The following is a 21,863-nucleotide window of genomic DNA, read 5'->3' on the forward strand; positions in this document are numbered from 1 at the left end:
AGTAAGTGGGTGAAAAACACAATGACTCGTAAAGATTTTGCTCCAGATGACATGTTTGTTCCACTCATTTCATTGGTCGTAGCCCTCTGATGGGTTGGGTAGGGAAAGACACCACCATTCTGACCAGGATGTGATCTATCATCTACCTTTGAAATTGCACCATGTAAGCTGGAGCTTCCCAGCTGGTACCCAAAAATCCCCTTTTCAGCTTGTGCTGTAATGGGAAAAGGGTTGGGAAGCATGGAAGCAGTCCCACGAGACCTAGGAGGAACTGTGCTAGGGGTGGGGTAAGAAGCAGGACACACCTGAGTCACGAAGGGAGTCACTAAGGGTAGGCTTGCTCTCCTTTGGAGCTCAAACTCTAGAGCTGCCTTACTTTGTCTTCATCTAAACACCAATCTTGTCCGGTCTTTCAGACATTTATTTTATCCTGTCTTCCGCTCTGCTTGTGCTGCAGCTGGAGCGTTTTTAATCTGTAGTCTGGACTGCTTTGGTGGTATCCTAGACAAGTCACTTTAGAGCTCCCTCTTGTGAAGAGATCCCTCTGGTGAAGAAGGTTATTACTCTCCTGTGTCTTCTCCCAGAATGCCCATACCACTAGCTGATCTGGTCACAGCAAACCAGAGGTCCTAGAATCTACCAGTGTTCTGTATATTCTTTGGAATTTTCTTACCTAATGTGCCCTTCTGGAAACACCTACCTAGTAGATAAGCCCTCAGATATGTCTCCCTGTCTTAGGTCTTCCTGCCCAAAGTGGGAGCCTGACTCATGACAGTGTTACTGTGTCTAACATGAGTGAGTGTTTCTGGATGGGAAGAACTAGTATAAAAATCTATAAATTAATGTGAAAAGACAACACTATCAATTTTAATAAAGATCTTATGATGATTTGGAGGGAAAGGATACAAAAAGATTCTCAAACTACAGGGTGTTAGTCCTGCCAAACAATAAAATGTACTAGTCTTACATGAAATAATCCCGAACAATTTGTTCAGACACTAAAAAAATTTACCATATAGGCGTCAAAGCCCAAGAAGGATTTAATGGTGTCAAAATTATAGTTTAGCAATTGGAAAAAAGAGAGCCATCCACATCAAGCCATAAAGCAAACTAGGTGGAATAAATACTTTAAAAAGTTAACAATGAAGACATAATGTAGAATTGCAAAGCTCTAAAGGGGAGAAAATGAAATTGAAAAGCCTCAAAAGAAAAATACATGACTATATAGAGACTTCTTAAAGTTATATAAACAAATTTTTTAAAGAACAGGCAAACAAGCCATATAAATTTAGTATAAAAACCTTGTTGATCACCATAAATGGACCAGTGATGACAATTCATAAAATAAGTGGCAAGGGATATTTCACTAATTTTTATAAGAAGAAAATGAATTGCTATTGCCAATTAGACAAAACTTCAAAAAGTAGTCATAGTTCGCATCACCCATACAATGCCTGGTAGTGTTCAAGAAAGCTAGGCATTGGAGTATATGTGGCAGGTCCTGTTTTCAGTGCATCACATACAATGCAACTCTGAGGTAGATCCTGTTTCACTTTACAGATGAGGAAGGAGGCCAGGAGAGATGAAGTTGCCAAAAGAACACAGTTAGGAAAAGGGAGCACCAAAGGATTCCAGCAAGTGAGGCAATCAGGTAAATGCTCAGTAAATGGGTAACCAAATGAACATTTTTGACTGTATTTTAATTCAGAACCATTCTATTTGACGAAATATAGTAAAGATTCAGCAACCCTACTTGCATAACTTTAGGACATGTGTGTGTTGGGAAGATAAAACAATAGGAAATAAAAGCTTAAGTTGTAGGGACATTCAGTTCCTCATTCTTAGTGATACAAAATTGTTATAACTCCAATGGAGCAGCCATTTAAAACGTCATAAGAATATGTGAAAATTAATAAAGGGAGACTTCACTGAAGTAGAGTCGGGAGGCTAGAAAGGAAAGCTGGGCCACTCAATGTCACTCCCAGGAAGAGTGGTCAATAACAGACTCCCAACAGAAGCACCAATTATAGACCCCAACAGAAGGCCAGCAGGAAAGAATCATCAATTACAGGACCCAAGGGGGGTAAAAGATGGGAGAGGCGCAATGTGCAAGAAATCAACTACCCTTGCAACTCCGTGAAAAATCTTGCTTTTTCCCCAGTGGACTTTTCATAACGACCCCTCTCAACTTCCATCTCTGTAAAATAAGTTCCTGTCCTTTATTGGACTTGCCGGCAGTTTTGCCATAGCTTGCATGTCCCCAAATGCAATTCTCTATTCCCAAATAGACCCACTTTTGCTGGTAAAATAACCTTACATTTAAGATGAACGTAACTAATGGCAACCATGGAAGATGCCACCATGGGGAAAATGGTTGCAAACAGAAAAGACCAGGATGAAAACAAAAGACGAACAGGACACAAACATTAAAATTAAAGTTAACATTTAAATTTTTATTTCTAACTACACATTTAAAAAGCCAACAGGAATACACAAATAATTTCACCCCTCACAAAGCTAACCACAGTGCCAGGAACTGTGCCAGTTGCCTTACCACTCCTCCTATCACAGCTATTTGTGACGCAAGAACTGCTATCCCCTCGCACCCCTAAGAAAATATATTCTAGGATAAAATTGCCCAAGGCTTTATAGCTCATTACTGGTTCCAACCAGACTGCGGGGGATTCGGCGGCCAAGTGTAAGCCGCGAACCGTCTCCCAGGAAACCGAGCTCGCCCTGCCCCCTGGTTACGCCCCCACTTCCGCTCCTGCGCACTGGAGCTCTTGGGGGACCGAGGCTACCTGAAGGAAATGGCGACTTCCCGCTTACCACCGGCAACGCTAACGCTAAAGCAGGTAGTGCCGTTTTCGCCAGCCTTTCCAGGATCTGATCTCAATTATCCATCACTCCCTCCACCCCACCCTGCGGAGTGCGTCGCGGGGGCGGGACTTCCTGATGCGGAAGCCGGCGGTGGGGTTGGGGAGGAGGGGTCGGGGAGGAGGGGGCTGCCCTCTGGCCCTGGGCTCTGAGGCGGGCGGGCTCTGGGTCTCTTTGGAACTTTAATGCCTTGGCCACGGTGAAGACTGTTATGTTTGTCGTACTGAGCTATGGTAAAGAGTGAGATTGCCAAAGAATTTTAACTGCATTGGTTTAAAAAAAAAAAAGTACTGTAGTTACAGCCTGTAGTAACTGGTAGTTCTTTTTCTGCTCATTGGTCATCTCTTGATGTTACGGGGTTCTTAAGGTTTGACAAAGGAGTAAGCAAACAGCCCAAATACACTTTTTGCCTTTTTCTTAAAAGAGAAGTTCTTTGCCCTTTTCAAAATTGAGGACCAAAGAGAAGTCATCTATTTAGTAGATTCCTAAAGTAAAGCCCTCTGGGCTGTAGATTTTGCAGTTGTAATTGACATTTCTCCTCCCCTCTACAGTTCATGAGAAGGCAACAAGTTCTCCTTCTCTACAGAAGGATTTTGCAAGCAATTCGGGAAGTTCCAAATGATTCTGATCGAAAATACCTGAAGGACTGGGCAAGGGAAGAATTCAGAAGAAACAAAAGTGCCACCCAAGAGGTGAGAAGAAGATCATGGTGAGGACAGGCCCTGACCATTTTGTATTTTTTTTTTTTTTAAGTTTAACAGACATTTTGGAATATAAGGATCATGGAGATGTACATACATCTGGATCATTCCTTTAATGTTACCAATTTTCCACTCAAATGATAATTGAAATTTTATAATCTTTACAGTAGCATCACCTGACTTTTCTGTTAAACCATATATACACACACATGAAAAGATTATAAATAGGACAGCATGATGGTTTGGGAAGTATGACGACTGGGGTTTACAAAACATGTCAGACACTGTGCACCCTCAGTTGTCAGTTTGGGGCTTTCCTAATACACAGTGGTTCCAATTCTCAGTGTTGGTCCCTGAATAATAAATGAAATGATAGAGCTGTACCTTGTTTAACCAAGTAAAACAGTGACCAGCTTTCACTTTCTTCTACAGGATACAATCCGGATGATGATTACTCAAGGCAATATGCAGCTCAAAGAGTTAGAAAAAACCCTTGCTTTGGCAAAATCTTAACTATAGCATTATTCTGAAAGACTTTCAAAGTTTCCATGTGTATTATTGAGCTAATTAGACTCAATGATGGGCAGCCTAAAAGCAAGTCAAACTGTACAGTACTTGGGAAAATGTCAGAACATGGAGCATGGCATGTCAAAGCAAACGAAAGCACATCAGAACAATTGCCTAAACACTGAAAAACACACCCTGCATTTTGAAAATGTTTTTGGATGTCTCAGTTCAAGCAGCAAAAACCAGTACAAGTGGCCAGCACTTAAGATGGTCAACACCATTAACCCTCTGGGAAATGCAAATTAAAACCACACTGAAACAGTACCACATCCACTGGAATAACTATAATTAAAAACAGTTAAGCAAATGTTGGTAAAGATGTAGGGAAACTGAACCCCTCATACATGCTGTGGGAATATCAAATGGCACAGCCACTTGGAAAACAGACTGTCAGTTGCTTAAAAGATTCAGTTACCAAACAGTTCAGCAGTTTCCTCCTAGGTTTATAACCAAGAGAACTGAAAATCTTTCTATAAGAAAACTTGTACAGGAATATTCATAGCAGCATTATTCATAATAGCCAAGAAGTAGAAGCAATCCAAATACCCATCTGATAAATGATTAAATAAGATGTGTGTAGAATATTATCTAGCAATAAAAAGGAATGAAGTACTGATACATGGATGTACCAGAGACCAGTCACAAAAGATCACATATTATAGGATTCCATTTATATGAAGTATCTAAAATAGGAAGAAAGAGGTGGGTTTCCCAGGGTGTGGATAGCGTGGAAAGTAATTGCAAATGGACATGGGATTTCTTTTCTGGGTAATGAAAACATTCTAAAAGTTGGGGGTGTCGGTTGCACAACTCTGAATATACTAAAGTCCGTTGAATCATATATTTTGCATGTGTGATATTTGAATTATACTTCAGTAAAGGTTTTACTGATTTTTTTGCTGATAAAGAATTGACATATAATACTGTGTAAATCACTATTTTAAGAAATCGTATGAGATATATGGATGTATACTGACCTCAGAAGATACCCTGGACCTTTCTTGAAAAAAAAATCCTTCTGCATTACTGATGGTTGTTGAGGTAGGTTCTTCAGATGTGTCATGATCCAGTAGTCCAAGGATTCTCTGAAAAGACCACCACCGGTAATACAGATCTTTGTTGGAAAGAGGAGAGACAGAAGCTTAATGAACACATTGAGGAACTTACCAAAAAGAAGAGGCAATGTCTGGATGAAACTAATGCAATTACCTTAGCATCCACATAGAAAGAAGTGAAACCATCAGGGAAGATCCTTGGTGCATTAGGTTCTCTTCCAGTGACAGGAGGAAAGAGTTTGAAGAATACATTGAAGACGAGAAGTTGACTTGACACTCCAACCAAATGTGTAACAATTACTTTAGTGAAAGTGAAAGCTTAAGGAAGAGGTGGGATCGGCGGTCCTATAGACAGATGTCCTCTGTTCTTTTACAGAGCAGATCTAAAAAGTTAATCCAAGAATCTGCTCAGCACCTGAAAAATGTAGGAGAAACTTTGCAGAATGATAAATGGTTACCTAGTATTGGACTGCCTGCCAGAGGAGAGGGAGAAGCAGATGGTGGCGTTTGTCCATGGCCTGCCTGCATTGCCAGGGTCCACCCGCCCCTCCCACAGCCTCAGCCCACAAGACAAAATAATTCTGAATATTCTTCAGCCAGGTAATCTAATTCAAAATGCTTGAGCTAATTATCAGATTTGTACATAGCTGTACATCAGTTAACCTATTGCAAAGCCATTTGATGAACAGAAGCATTTGTGAACAGTCTCTGAGCAGAGAATACTTTTCTTTGTGCAGCATGATCTACCTATTCACGTATAGGCAATTTCTAGTAAATCTAAAATCTTGACACTACAGATCATCCTTTCATGAGGTGTAGAAGTCCATGACTTGGTGACATTCTTCCTAGTGGTGGTATATGTCAAAGATCTAAGAGCATTTGTGGTTTAAGTTTGTAAGATACAAATACCAGACTCTGAGAAAACCTAACTTGGGATTTGTTTTGTTTTTTAAATTGGGCAAAACACTGCAAATTGAATGTTCATCTTCCAGATGCTAAGATTATTATAATCTTAATAATGGACAGCATTTGAGTGCTACATAAATCTTAGGCTAAACAACAATTTCTCCTCCCATATGGAGCTATGCTCATTAAGATGTTGGCCAGGTTCAAACTCCTGGTGAAACACATTTTATTTAGCATCTTTATCAGTGTTCTGGCTTAGACAACAAATTACCTTTCTGGATATTCCCTGTGAGCTATATTCGTGTGGGGGCACCTGGGTGGCTGAGTCAGTTAAGCGTCCGACTCTCAATTTTGGCTCAGGTCATCATCTCAGGGTTGTGAGATCGAGCCCTGCATCGGGCTCTGTGCTGGGCATGGAGCCTGCTTAAGATTCTCCCTCTCCCTCATCCCCTACCCACCTTCTAAAACAAAACAAAACAAAAAAACCCATAACTATACTCTTGTTTGAATCTTAGTTTTGTTCCCCAAGTTTAATTTTAAAGTACTCGGATGTTCAGTTTATGTATTTGAACTACAATAAGTCAAATCTTTATATTAAAACTTTTTAAATACCAAAGCTTTCTAGCATGAGGATAAGTGGGTAGGGCTGCTATTCAGCATACTGACTATCCCTACATCATTATCTTTTTTGAAGTGTGCCATCTGGTTGGAAGTTTCTGAACTCAGCACAGGCATTGCTGTGGGTGGGCCTGCAGAGGATGTTATAATATTTGGGGAAAAGCAGCACATGTTCTTTGGTGTCTATATTACTGGAGTCACACAACTAGACACTCAAGAGAGGCTGAGACCCCCACTTAACCTAAATTGTCTCTTACGGAAGAAAAATGCTAGTCAAACAACAGAAGGAAATAGCTCACATCTACCGTGGGAAAAAACTGGGATTATGTAGAGTAAGGTCCAAGCAGAATCAAAAGCAAATTGTCACTTTGTGCCAAACTAGAAATCGCCACAGCCTATTTCCTTCCTTGAGTCAGGCATCTGAGAAATTCTATCAGGATTAAATTTGCTATTTTTGTTTACTAGGAAGAGGAAATTGCTTTTTACTCATTCCGGTTTGCATTAGGAAAATTTCTGTGCTGTTTCCTGGTTATGTGTCTCATGGATTTAATATATTCATATTTATCATATCTTGACAATATTACAAATATTTCCTTTAAAATCACAACAGAAGACAACTAAAATTTTTTTTCTTATAAGTATTCTAAAAGGTCGCTGGTTTTATCTTCTAAATCTTAATCGATTTGGCTTTTATATCACAGGAAGAAATGTATTTAGCTTTTACGAATAAATTGTTAGAAAATGTTATTTTGCCTGCATACAGTTATAAGTGAGGTTTTGTTCTCTCAGTTCAGTATTTTCTAAAAGGTCAACAGTCTAAACAAAATATTAAAGCTTGTACTGAGAAAAGAAAAAAGCTTGTACTGAGAAATATTTCCATATTATGGGCTTTTGAAAAATTTATTTTTCATGCAGTACACCTGATCTCTACTATAAAGCAGATGTATTTACCAGAAGTTACCCTTCTATCAAAACAAGGTAAAGTATGCCTACATGAAGGCACTCTTTCTGGGAACCGTAAATTTGATTAACCACACAAACGAAAATATACACTAAATAGTCACATTTTCATTTTTAAAAAATGTTTAATGTTTGAAAGAGACAAATTCAAGGTAATAAAAATATTAAATAGAAGACAACATACCTCTCAAGTATCAGCGCTTGACTGGAAAAAAAAAAAAGATTTAAGCATGAAAACATCAATTCCTTTATTTTGGGCTCCCGAAGTCAAAAGTAAGATTAGAACTATATTCAATCTAACCACAGATTTTACTTTACTCAATGCAATAATTCACTAATAAAAACCCCACTTCAGTATTCTACAACCTTTCTGTGTTTTACATTTTTCCCCATAGCTATTGAAAGTTCCAATCTCCGGTTCAAACACGACCCACATGACAGACTTTCAATTAATGGTTTTGCTTCTTTGGAAGAGTACTATTGTGGCATTTGCTCATTTTAGCAGATAGCATCAGGGAAAAATAAGGAAAGATACCCATCAGATCCAAAGTTGAATTTTTGACAATACTAAAGAACAAAAACCCAGTTTTTTAAAATAAGCTGTTGGTCTTGAGATACTGCCACCAGTTTGGGTTAGGAGGCCAACTGATGGTGTTCTGTTTCCTTGCCTCTACTGGGTTCCCTTCTGTCAGAGAAGGATCCGTGTACTCTGCCAGACCAGGTGCCTTCGACTCCTCATTCCTCCCTAGTCTCCTCCCTGTGACTTGGACAAAAATACCCAGTTCATAATGATAAGCTGCCTGCTTCTGATGGGTAGAGGTGACATAATCAAAATCCTTCCTTCCAAAGCACTCTGTGGTTGAGATAAAATTTAATTTGTTTTCAGCATTTCTCAACAAGGATACTCCTTGGGATAACAGGAGATATGTGGTAAGTGAAAAGAACTGCTTAGACTACAACTTACGGAGTATCTCAGGATTTCATCTCTGAGTATCAGGCAAGTTCTCAAGAAACTGATGTGTGTTGAGGAAGGATTCTAAAGCTGCCCATGACCCGAGAGACACTGAAGGCACCATCCCACTGCAGTTGTGTGGTTCTGCCTGGAGGCGCAGAGGGGAATGAAGAGAGAAGGCGCCTCCCCACGGAGCAGGGTAACAGGAGTCTCTGGGGAACAATAACACATCCTGAATGGTAGTTGAGGAACAAGACAAGCTCACAGACATGAACGTCAGCTCGAGAGGACATTAAATTGATTGCCTATCCGGGTTGTGTAATGGTGACCTACATCTAGATCTAGATTTGTTAGGAATGCCTCTGTCCATAGATTGTCACTATTAAAAACAAAAATAACCGCGAGCTTGATTAGGCAAAAACAAAGGCACTATAAACATAACTTTTTCTGGGTGTGCCCATGTCAGGAAATCATTTTCTCTATGGCTCAATGAGCAACATTTTATTCAACATTAAAGACAGTAGTTACTCAGTTCCTGTGTTGTTGGAAACGGAATGGAGATTTCTGTGCATACGTGGAATCTGGAGGAGATGAATATAATCCCACATACCAAGGGACAAGAAGCAGAAAAATCCAAAATTTCAACATACCCAAGCTACTTCTATAACTTCGTATACTCCATAGAGCAGAGTAAAATCCTTGGGGCTCCACAAAGCTGGGGAACAGTGGGGTCTAGATCAAGTTACTGAATTATTTTACCTTGACAGAATCACTGCAAAGCAGTGGGAAACTTTTGAGGCTCATCAATGACAGGACACAATTAGAAGTGAAATACTTCCGGGAAATAGCCTTACTTCTTTATAAAATGTAGACCAAAAAGCTCAAATTTAGAAAGGTACTCTTGGATAATTGGGAGTGATTGAGGGTAGAAGCTTCAGGTAATTGTTAGATGAATGTTTGTCCATTAATCTTTAAAATCAGTAGGATTAATCAATTGTAGTATTGCTGTATTTTGGCTGAAAATACAGAAACAATGACCCAATGATTTGAACCTTTCTCATTTGAGTTTATTAACAAATATTCCCAGTGCTTTTCACCAATTCCTTATTATTTTAAATACCCTCTGACTTTGCAAAATATTTTAAGATATGCTGGATCTAGTGACATTATGAAAATCTTTTTCTCCTCGAAATCTATTCGATAAGTTTTCATCTGGTTAAAAGGTCAGCCTTTTGAGAAGTAGGAATTTGAGAGGGGACTTTGCGCATCTCAGCCACAGCGCTCACAGAAAGATAGCCCTCTCTGGGCCCAGCAGGTGCACGCCACATGAATGACTACTGGCATTCACAGGGGATTCGTTTTTCTTCTTCCTTTCGATTTGTATTATTTCATACATCCTGAATTTTAGGGTTTAGACTCTACAGATCGTCAGTTTCTAAGTGTGGCTCACTTAATCTGAGCTTTTGAACCTCAGATGAGCCTGGACTGAGGTTATGAGTTTGTAATGAAACCTGAAACTAAGCAAGCGTCCCCCGGTTTCAGTCTCACTGTTGAAGTCATCATAACTTCAGGGCATAGGAAGCATGGGTCTGGTACATCTCAGAAATTTGACTTTTTTTGAAAGACAAGTCCACTGTGTGCACGATAATAGACACCTTGGGCATAGCTCTTCTAGAGCTGCAAAGCCAGCAATCATCAAGAATCCCTTCTTGTGCCGCGCCCCAGGTCCTAATTGTCCTTCTGCACCTTTGTCCTTAGTTTAGCAAGTTCTTCTTCTAAGCTTTTAATATGTTCCTTCAAGGTGGCCTTGTCTTGCTGGGCTTTCTGACTGGCTTGGCTTCGTGCTTCCTCAATCTTCCTTTCATACCACTTTTCCATCTGGGTAGAAACAGCCTCAAAAAAATACTGGGTAATCTCCAGAGCTTGGGAGGCATCTCGAGTGTGAGGGGCGGTCTGCTCGCTGCCTGTTGCTGGTGGCGGCCCACAGGGGTTGCTGGGTGCTGGCTGCTGGGTCCGATGCCTTGTTTGCCCGCTTTTCCCAGACTTCCTGGTTTGGGTGCCTCTGTCTACACAGGGCCCAGCCTGCTGATCACATTTGGCTGCCTCTTTCAAGGGTAGCAAGGCTGTCTGGACCTTGACATTCCTCAGCCGGGAACCCGTACAGTCTGAGGAAGACAGCTCCTGCTGTATTCTGTGGGGAGCAGTGGGGTTGAAGGCCTTTTCCTTGGGCCTCACCACCTGAGGAGAACTGTCAGAAGCTGCTACTGGACCTGCAGTGACCACTGATTGATCCACACCTAGTTTCAGAAGGAAAACAAAACCACATTCACACAGTCCCGTGGCTCTGGGTCAGCATTTCAGAGTCCTGGTAATCCTGTAAACCATCAGCCTTCCCAACTGCCAACCACCACGTGTGATTTCTCCTCCACCCTCCCCACTTCCACTTCCCCCTGATGATCATTTTGGCTTGTCAGGGCTTGCAGGGATTAACGACACTGGTGGCATCTAAGCCAAAAAAGTTGCTGGCCTTTCCTTTAGCCAGTTACAAAGCTTAGAAAGCTCTAGGTAATTTTGTGATTGCTAAGGATGACACAGCTCACCAAGTATCTCCAAAACAGAACTGGGTATGTATAGATGGGAATGAATCTGCCCATTCCCTAATTTCTGGACCTTTTTCCACACCATAGCCCCAGTTACTGGCTCTCTCTACCCAGAGCTCCAGCCAAGTTCCATAACTAGACCTAGCATGAAAAATTTGCCCAGGATTTCCCCAATGTTATGGGCACAAAGAGGGTAAAACCACGGTTCCAGAAATGGTCTATAATAACATAATACACATGACATATCAAAATTCCTCACAGAGGCCTAATTACGAGGTTCTAAACGTCCTCAAAATTAGCACTGAGTATAATCACTGTGGCTAATGAAAAGACACTTTGCTTGAAAGATCTCTATCTAGCACCTGGAGCTTCAATATATGAACTGCTGTTTATGGAGGTTTTACACAGTTGGACAAAGGTCAAAGGAAGGACCCCTGCTGAGGAGACAGATGTTCATTCCTCACTCTTCATCTTTGGGACCCACTCGGACACCATCAACATTGTACCTGAAACACTGCTATCACCAGCCAACAATTCTTGATTATTCCTTTATTCAGAAATGTCTGAATATTTAAATAGGAGTACTTTATTGCCGTATAGTAACTGAAAGTACAGCAGTAACCAAAATAAGTTCTTAGCCCTACAGAATTTAGAATCCAGTGTTTTCCACAGCCCTATCCGAGGGGCTGCCTTTGGGTACAGCAGGGAACAATCCCGGGAGGTTTTACCACCTTTGGATGGAGTGGCTCTCTCTGCACATGCATTACCTGTAGAGGACTCGCAAGTAGATGGTATGGATTTGGTCCTAGAGGCCCTAGAATCTCCAGAAAGCTTCAGCTCCAGATTCTGAATCTTTAACATGCACCAGGTTTTTAATTCATCCACCAATGACATCTACAAAAACAAAAACAAACAAACCCGCATAAATGATTAGGTGAATTGGACATGTGGTTTATGAATGAAAGCATCTAAAGTGGACTCTTCTATTATGAAAGTTCAGCATATCATCTTGACAAGCCTAAAAGCTGTGGATTACCTCCACTCCCACAGCCACACAGCCTTCTCTGCTGCCCTGTGTAGACCAGGATTCACCCAGCACCAAACCTGATAGTTTCTATAATCTTTGAGTGACTTAGGGCAAGAGACACCTTGAACACCCAAAGCTTCCCAAATCTTACAAATCAAGAATTTCTGGCTGCTCAGGAGCATGAACTCTCACACACTCAACAAGCACTCATTTTATGTGTGTTGTTCTTAGGTAGACGAACTCCCCAAGGGCAGGAAACAACTCTTAGCTCAACAACAGAGCAATGCCTAACAGATGCACGATACATAGAAGTGCTTCAAAGCAGAGACCACATCTTCCCCAGCATATTCTATGAACGTTTCAGTCTCCACCAATTACCAGAATATTCAGCAACAAATGGACTGAACTACATGTTCTTTTCTATTCATTATATAAATTAATAAAAGGACATTAAAAAGGACATGCTACATAATACCAATGCTTTTATGGGTTCTTGGCCTCTGGGTTTTCAGTGATGGGTCCGAGTCTCAACTCGGTGGAGAGTTGTAGTAAATACCCAGCAAAAGACACATCCTGGTTTTCACCTGTCGCCTCTCTCCCTCGTGCTTCTCGGCGTCCGAGTGCTGCTGCAGGCGGGTCACGCACTCTGTTCTCTCCGCTGAGAGCCGCTCGACCATCAGCTTGTCCAGAACGCGCATCTGGGGTTCAGTGGGCAGAGAGCATAGGACTGACATGATCTAAGGATGGGGTACGGTCTCCTGCCTCCTGAGACGGGGCTCTGGGGGACCAAGCCGGGGCCAGAGACAACAGAAGCAAACCTCAACTTCTCTTTTATCCAAGTTTCATCTAGTTTTCATCGAACTCTAGGTTTTCACAATCCCTGAGCATGTTTCTGTGTAGTCAAGGCTTTTTTTCCTTATTTGTTAAAGTCCTAAGCGGTTGAAGAGACTGAACACACAGTAAATCTACAACATAAGCCAACAGACCTTGTACAGAGAATTTTTACAGGTTTCAGAACATTTCCAAGACTATTATTGAAAGGAAAAACTACTTCTAGAAGTATGCAGCTGTACCTGATCTTAATTATCCTTTCAATTAATTTTTAACACCCCACCCTTAAATGTTAGTGGCTGCCTGTGAGGTAGCGAAAGCAGCTGAATGCTCAGCGCTTTTAGCCAGTGTTCTTTTTTTTTTTTTAAAGATTTTATTTATTTATTTGAGAGAGAGAATGAGAGCCAGAGAGCACGAGAGGGAAGAGGGTCAGAGGGAGAAGCAGACTCCCTGCTGAGCAGGGAGCCCGATGTGGGACTCGATCCCGGGACTCCAGGATCATGACCTGAGCCGAAGGCAGTCGCTTAACCAACTGAGCCACCCAGGCGCCCTATCCAGTGTTCTTAATGAGCCAGCCCCCTTAGTGCTTCGCTGAAAGTAATCAAAGCAAGTGTGAAGGAGGGTGGAGAATTAAAGCGTGTGTGTCAGAGAACAAATGATTGTCCCCTTTCAGTCATGCCCTCCTAGGTTCCCCCCAACATCGTGACATTTCCCATAGGGCCCTAACACCCAGGAAAGCCAAACTTCCACTGCTTTGACAAGGTCCAAACAGGGGAAAGGAACTTTGTTAGCAGGGGCCAGCCCACAAGGGCTCGCTGCTGAGCTCTCCCGTCAGGGACACATATGATGCTCAAAAAACTAAAAGAGCAGTAGGTTCTGGAGATGTGGTGAGCACCTTCTGTTTCGTTCCTTCAGCCCTCATGTTTTCCTGTGAGCCGCTCTCCTGTTTTCTAGGATTGGCCTCCTCCCCTACCTCCTTATCCTCTGTCAAGAGCAACCATGTTGATAGAGCTTTGTTCCAGGGCATGGCTGATTGAGTCACACAGGAGTGCCTGACGCGTGCCACACCAGAGTCCTTTACCTGTGATTAGGAATTAGGACGAAGATTCCACAACCCCATCTGTCACCCTCCTTGAAATGAAGCGAGGTCCTTGAGAAGATCCAGCATTTATCTAATACATTTCCTCTCTGGGCTTAGGCTAGCCGAAGCTGTCTTATTTATAAGACAGCCTTAACTAATATATTATGGCATTAGGAAAAGATTTCTTGAAGGCGCTTTCCATGAAGTACAAATAACAAATAAACCTAAAATGTTCTACCTCACCAACAAACAAGGAAACAGGAATTAATATTCTTAATTCGGCAAAAACTTTAAAAATGGTAATATTAACGACAGCAAAAGTTTGAGACAGAGACTCAATTTATATCCTACCCTGCCTGTTGGATATAAATTCACACAACCTTTCTGTTAAGTAGATTACTAATATTTGTCAAGAGCCTTAAACATATTCTTAACTCTGGACCCAGTTATCCTAAATCTGAGCAAATAACTTGAAAGGCAAACGTTTACGCACATAAATGTCCATCATAGCGTTATTTGTAAGAGTGAAAAACTATAAGCAACTTTAAAGTCTAATAAAAAGGAATAGTTAAATAAACTGTTGTATTAATATGCTGGAATATTATGAAGCAAAGCACATGGGAAAGTGCTCAGGATATCAAATTAGGTGAAAAAAGCTGGAAGCAAAAATATAACTTAAGGTAACCTAACTTAAGGTTTCATCTAGTATTCATCGAACTCTAGGTTTTCACAATCCCTGAGCATATTTCTGTGTAGTCAAGGTTTTCTTCTCCTTTGTTAAATGTCCTAAGGGGTTGAAGAGACTGAACACACAGTAAATCTACAACTTGAGCCAATGCAGACCTAGTATTAAGTTAACCTAAGATGTAACTTAGGGAGGTGGGTGGCGGTTTGGGTGAAATAGGTGATGGGGATTTAGGAACGAACTCCTTGGGATGACCACCGGATGATGTGTGAAATTGTTGAACCACTATATAGTACACCTGAAATATAACACTGTTAACTAGACTGGAAGTAAAAATAAATAAATACACCATGTACTAAACAAAAACAAATGTTATGTTTAGCTCCATATACAGAAGAGTACATTGCCTTAAATAGCACAACAAAACTCAGCATGTCAAAGACATTACTAAATCTAAACATAAGTTACAAAGATGACAAGGGCTCTTCGGGTCCAAGATGGTGAGGTAGTTAAGACCCTTAATCTCCTCCACACCACATCTAATCTACACCTATTTATAGAGCAATTCCTCCTAAAGACCTGGGGGATGACTGAGCAGTTTCTGTACCACAGAAAATAAACCATATAGAGAACAGTAAGGGAGAGACATGGTAGCAAAGGGACCCCCCCACCCACCAACACTGAACTGTAGTGCAGATAGTACTGAGCAAACGGAAGATTTGTCTGCCCTGGTGCACAGAAGAAAAGCCAGGATGTAAAAGGGCAACTAGAACACAAAGGAACCAGAACCCTGCCAGATGTCAGGGGAGCCATCAGAAAGCTCTCGAGTCAGAAGGGCCGGCAAGCACCAGAGTCTATGTTCCTCCATCACCTTGATAACGCAGATGGGAGCAGGGCCCGGGCACTCCAGGCATCCTGCCACCTCAGTGAGCCCTGCCCTAACCCACACCAGCCCGAGCTGTCCCACCAAGGCAGCCCCAGCATGGTACACACGTGGACACCCTTGGTCAGTGCTCACGACCGCTCCAGTCATTTTGCCAAGGTGACACAGGCGCGAAGCACCTTGAACACTCTAGGCCCACATTGCTCCAACTCCAAATGACTTGCCAGGGCACACTCAACATGGTGCCGAGACCTCCCCACCCAACTCCCCTTTGGCTTCAGATGACGTGCCAGGGTGCATCCCGTGAAGAGCCCCTGCAACACATTACCTTGCACCCACTTCAGCTTCTGCTCGTCTGCCAGGGCACTCTCTGCATAGAGAGCTCCAGGACATCCCTATACCCACACTTCAGCTTCAGCTGACCTGCCATGAGGCCTTTGGCACAGAGAGCCCCAGGACTGCCCCAGTCTGCACCCACTTCAGTTCAGGCCATCCCACTAAGCCCCAGTGCAGAGAACCTGGGGACCGCCTCCCCCCCCCCCCCCGCCACAGTTCTGCCAGCCAGCCAAAGTCACCAAGCATACACACTCTACACAGGGGATTACCATACATAAGACCATTCCTTCAAGTTTAGGATAAGTAGCTATTCTGCCTAATTCTGCCCAAGAAACAAAAGCAGAAAGTCAAGCAAATGAGGAGACAGAGGAATATGCTTCAAAAAAACGAACAAAACAAAAGAAGAACTAAATGAAACGGAGGGAGCCAATCTGCCTGATAAGAGTTCAAAGTAATGGTCTTAAAGATGCTCACCAGCTGCACAGAAGAGAATGAATTCAGAACTTCAACAAAGAAACAGAAAATATAAAAAGAACCAATCAGAGATGAAGAATATAGTAACTAAAGTGAAAAACACAATATAAGGAACCAACAGCATAGAGGATGAGGAAGAATGGATCTGGAATCTGGAAGATGAGGTAATGGAAAGCACCCAAACCGAAGAAGAAAAAAATAACTTTAAAAAATAATGATATGATGTAATGTATGGTGATTAACATAACAAAAAAATTTAAAGAAAAAAAATAATGATAGGTGAAGGGATCTCTTTGACAACCACAAACATTTGCATTGTAGGCATCCCAGAAGGAAGGGAAAGAGAGAAGGGAACAGAAAACTTATGTGAAGAGATAGCTGAAAACTTCCTGAGCTGGGGAAGAAAAACAGACACCCAGGTTCAGGAAGCACAGAGAGTTCTAAACAAAATGAACCCAAAGGAGATCCACACCATAACACATAATTAAAATGTCAAAGAGTAAAGATAAAGAGAATTTCAAAAGCAACAAAAGTAAATAATAACATTCAAGGAAACCCCAATAAGGCTATTAGCTGATTTTTAAGAAACTTTCCAGGCCAGAGGAAGTGACATGATATATTCAAAGTACTGGAAAAAAAAAAAAAAAAACCCTACAACCAAGAATATTCTGCCCAGCAAGTTTATTATTCAGAATTAAATGAGAGATAAAGACTTTCCTAAACAAAAGCTGAAAGAATTCATCACCACTAAAACAGCCTTACAAGAAAAAAATTTTTTTAAGATTCCATTTATTTATTTGAGAGAGAGAGAGAGAAAGCACAAGCCAGGGGAGGGGCAGAGGGAGAGGGAGAAGCAGACTCCCTGCTGAGCAGGAAGCCCAACACGGGGCTCGATCCCAGGACACCAGGATCATGACCTGAGCTGAAGACAGATGCTTAACCGACTGAGCCACTCTCAGGCACCCCAACTTTACAAGAAATTTTAAAGAGATTTTTTTACATAGTAAAAAGTCCATAATTAGGAAATTATGAAAAAAAGAGTTCATGAGTAAAAGCAACATAAAGGTAGTAAAGCAATCACTTATAAAACTAGTATGAAGATTAAGAGACAAAGAGGTGAAATTGTATCTTTAAAGTTAGTTAAGGAAACTCAAAAGAAAGATAGAAAATGACAACATGCAAAAAACACGGGGGGGTCAGTAAAAATGAAGTTCTTTTTGAATGTATTCAAACTTGAGTTTTTTTTGTTTTTTTTTTTTTTTTGAGAGAGAGAGAGAGCATGCATGTGCACATGAGTGGAGGATTGGGGCAGGGAGAGGGGGCAGAGGGAGAGCAAGAGTCTCAAGCAGGCTCCATGCCTGGCGCAGAGCCCAATGTGGGGCTCGATCTCATGACCTGACATCATGACCTGGGCCAAAATCAAGAGAGTTGGTCACTTACCCGCCTGAGCCACCCAGGCTCCCCAAGTGACCATCAATTTAACATAGACTCTCTACAATTAGGAGGTTATATACGAATCTCATGGTAAACACAAACCCCAAACCTAGGATACACACACACACAAAAGAAAGTGAAGCAGAACACTAAAGAAAGTCATCAATCATAAAACAGAGCAAGAGAGGAAGAGAGAATTACAAAACAAGCAAACAATAAGATGGCAATAGGTACATACCTATCAATAATTAAATGCAAATGGTCTAAATGATCCAATCAAGAGACAGAGGGTGATTGAATGGATAAAAAAATAAATAAGGGGCGCCTGGGTGGCTCAGTCATTAAGCGTCTGCCTTCGGCTCAGGTCATGCTCTCAGGGTCCCGGGATCGAGTCCCACATCGGGCTCCCTGCTCAGTGGAGAACCTACTTCTCCCTCTCCCACTCCCCCTGCTTGTGTTCCCTCTCTCGCTATGTCTCTGTCAAATAAAATCAAATATTAAAAAAAAAAAAATAAGACCCATCTATTTGCTGCCTACAAGATATTCACTTCAGACTTAAAGGCACACACAGACTAAAAGTGAAGGGATAGAAGAGATTCCATGCAAACAGAAGGGAAGTGGGGTGGAGGTAGCCAAAGTAGCAATACTTTTAAGAAACAGAGACTTCAAAACAAAGACTGAACAAGAGACAAAGAAGAGCATTACATAATGATAAAGGGATCAATCCAACAAGAGGATTATAACAATTGTAAATACATATGCACCTAACTTCAGAGAACCTAAATACATAAAGCAAATATTAGGAGACAAAGGGAGAAATTGATAGTAATACAAAAATACTAGGAGACTTTAACATCCCACTTACATCAGTGGATAGATCATTCAGATAGAAAATGAGGAAATTGCCTTTTTTTTTTAATTTAAAGATTCTATTTATTTACCTGAGAGAGAAAAAAACGCACAAGAGCAGGGGGAGCAGCAGGCAAATTCTTCCCAAACTATTCAAAAAGTAAATAAATAAATAAATAAACATACAGGGCACCTGGGTGGCTCAGATGATTAAGCCTCTGCCTTTAGCTCAGGTCATGATCCCCAGGGTTCTGGAATCAAGTCCCACATCGGTCTCCCTGCTCAGCAGAGAGCCTGCTTCTCCCTCTCCCTCTGCACCTCCCCCAGCTCATGCTCTTATCTCTCTGTCTCAAATGAATAAATAAAACAAACTTAAAAAAAAATAAACATACAGACATCAATGGAACAGAATAGATAAACCCAGAAATGGACCCTCAACTCTATGGTCAACTCATCTTTAACAAAGCAGAAAAGAATATCCAATGGGAAAAAGACAGTCTCTTCAACAAATGGTGGGAAAATTGGACAGCCACATGCAGAAGAATGAAACTGGACCATTTCCTTATACCATACACAAAAATAGACTCAAAATGGATGAAAGACCTAAATGTGAGATGGGAATCCATCAAAATCCTAGAGAAGAACACAGGCAGCAACCTCTGCTGCAGCAGCTTCTTGCTACACATGTCTCCAAAGGCAAGGGAAACAAAGGCAAAAATGAACTATTGGGATTTCATCAAGATAAAAATCTTCTGCACAGCAAAGGAAACAGTCGACAAAACCAAAAGACAACCGACAGAATGGGAGAAGATATTTGTAAATGACATATCAGATAAAGGGCTGGTATCCAAAATCTATAAAGACCTTATCAAACTCAACACCCAAAGAATAATGAAATCACGAAATGTGCAGAAGACACGAACAGACATTTCTCCAAAGAAGACATCCAAATGGGCAACAGACACATGAAAAAATGCTCAACATCACTCGGCTTCAGGGAAATACAAATCAAAACCTCAATGAGATACCACCTCACACTCAGAATGGCTAAAATTAACAAGTCAGGAAATGACAGGTGTTGGCATGGATGTGGAGAAAGGGGAACCCTCTTACACTGTTGGTGGGAATGCAAGCTGGTGCAACCCCTCTGGAAAACAGTATGGAGGTTCCTCAAAAGTTAAAAATAGAGCTACCCTACGACCCAGCAATTGCACTACTAGGTCTTTACCCCAAAGATACAAATGTAGGGATCCGAAGGGGCACCTGCACTCCAGTGTTTATAGCAGCAATGTCCACAATAGCCAAACTATGGAAAGAGCCAAGATGTCCATCGACAGATGAACGGATAAAGAAGATGTGGTGTGTGTGTGTGTGTGTGTGTATACACATATGCACACAATGAAATTACTCAACCAGGGCGCCTGGGTGGCTCAGATGGTTGGGTGTCTGCCTTCGGCTCAGGTCGTGACCCCAGGGTCCTGGGATCGAGTCCCCGCATCAGGCTCCCTGCTCCTTGGGGGCCTGCTTCTCCCTCTGCCTCTCTCTCTCTCTCTCTCTCTCATGAATACATAAATAAAAAGTTTAAAAAAAAAAATTACTCAACCATCAGAAAAAGAAATCTTGCCATTTGCAACAACGTGGATGGAACTAGAGGGTATTATGCTAAGCAAAGTAAGTCCATCAGAGAAAGACAATTATCATATAATCTCACTTATATGTGGAATTTAAGAGACAAAATAAAGGATTGGGGGGAAGGGAGGGAAGAATAAAACAAGACGAAATCAGAGAGGGAGACAAACCATAAGAGACTTAATCATAGGAAAAAACTGAGGGTTATTGGGTTGGGGGGAGAGGGTGCGGGAATGGGGTAACTGGGTGATGGGCATTGGGGAGGGCACGTGATGTCATGAGCACTGGGTGTTATATAAGACTGATGAATCACCGACCTCTTCCTCTGAAACCAATAAGACATTATATGTTAACTGAATTTAAATTAAAAAAAAAAAAAGATTTTTGGGGGGCTTGAAAGAAATCACAAAGACAGGCCTCTTGCCTGACAGCCCGCCTGACATGCTCAGGGCAGAGGCTGCAGAATAGAAGGATGTGCTGAGGGCTCTTTCTGATTTCATTTCCTTTCAGAACACCTGGACATGAAGAATTCCAGGCAACTCACTGACCTGGTGCTGGGTCTTGTTCTCCATATGTCCCAGCTTTGTGTTCATTTTATCCTGAACTGACCCCAGCTCTGCTTTGATCTCCTCCACAGCTGCCTCCAACTGGTTCTCCAGCTTGTTGATTAGGGGTTCACATCGACAACCATTTATCGGTGCCTGACAGGGAAACAATAAAGGAATCAATCCATTCATTCGTTCCTTCCCCAAATTGGTCTTGGGTACCCATCCAGTGCCGGTCAGTATGCCAGGGGGATACAGACGACGGAGGAGGCACAGTCATGCCTGGCATGACTTTGGGATGTCCAGAGGGCCAAGCTTGGGGACCAGGAGGCACTGAGAAGATTCAGAGAGCCCCAATCCTTGTTTCTTTTATCCACTCTGGGGCCTCAAGACGATGCAGTCACCTAAGGATGGTGCAGAAAGCTCTGTAACTACCCTTGTATGCCTGGGCCTAAGCTAGGGGGTGCCATCTGCAGTTCAGGTCAGGAAGGCCACCTGGTTTATCTTCCAAGCTCATACCTTAAGTCAACACTGAAAGTGGATATTCATCCCCGGGAATAGTAATAAAGGCACAGCCTTGCTTAAGGCCTACAGTCCTAGGTCCAGACAGAGCTCGCCAGGTACCTGCATCACTTTCCCGTCCTTGCCCCGGTACAGCGTGTAGAGCTGGTACGCTCTGAACTCATGGGGAGGGGGCGGGGGGGAGCATCGGTGCCTGGGCCTCTTTTTAGGATGATTATGTGCATGTGCGTCCTTCTGGCGTCCAGGCTGTTGGTCTGCTGGTGGGGTGGGGTCAGAAAATGCTGACACCTGTGGGAGAGGAAGGGACAATTGCCCTGAGCACCGTGACATC

The 21,863-nt window shown here is 42.0% G+C and overlaps 2 protein-coding genes across 16 annotated transcripts in view; one reads left to right on the forward strand and one right to left on the reverse strand.

Moving 5' to 3' along the window:
• The first annotated feature begins 2,685 nt into the window (after nucleotides 1–2,685).
• Nucleotides 2,686–5,052, forward strand: LYRM2 (LYR motif containing 2). The gene is made up of 3 exons (XM_027601246.1): nucleotides 2,686–2,855; nucleotides 3,429–3,569; nucleotides 4,011–5,052. The coding sequence occupies exons 1-3, from the start codon at nucleotides 2,811–2,813 to the stop codon at nucleotides 4,089–4,091; spliced, it is 267 nt and encodes an 88-aa protein (XP_027457047.1). The 5' UTR covers nucleotides 2,686–2,810; the 3' UTR covers nucleotides 4,092–5,052.
• Nucleotides 5,053–7,737: 2,685 nt separating this feature from the next.
• Nucleotides 7,738–21,863, reverse strand: part of ANKRD6 (ankyrin repeat domain 6) — a 183,292-nt gene continuing 169,166 nt past the window's right edge. For 6 of the 15 annotated variants that reach the window (XM_027601239.1, XM_027601240.1, XM_027601245.1 and 3 more), the window contains 5 exons: nucleotides 21,635–21,820; nucleotides 21,014–21,166; nucleotides 12,848–12,961; nucleotides 12,004–12,130; nucleotides 7,741–10,933 (listed from right to left, as the gene is read on the reverse strand). In XM_027601239.1, the coding sequence (XP_027457040.1) occupies nucleotides 10,365–10,933; nucleotides 12,004–12,130; nucleotides 12,848–12,961; nucleotides 21,014–21,166; nucleotides 21,635–21,820 (1,149 nt within the window). In that variant the 3' untranslated portion in view covers nucleotides 7,741–10,364. Of the gene's footprint in view, nucleotides 10,934–12,003; nucleotides 12,131–12,847; nucleotides 12,962–21,013; nucleotides 21,167–21,634; nucleotides 21,821–21,863 lie in introns of all 15 variants that reach the window. The other 9 variants (XM_027601244.1, XM_027601236.1, XM_027601237.1 and 6 more) reach the window with 3 other exon arrangements.

Source organism: Zalophus californianus, chromosome 7 (genome assembly GCF_009762305.2).
Source record: "Zalophus californianus isolate mZalCal1 chromosome 7, mZalCal1.pri.v2, whole genome shotgun sequence".
NCBI lineage: Eukaryota > Metazoa > Chordata > Mammalia > Carnivora > Otariidae > Zalophus > Zalophus californianus.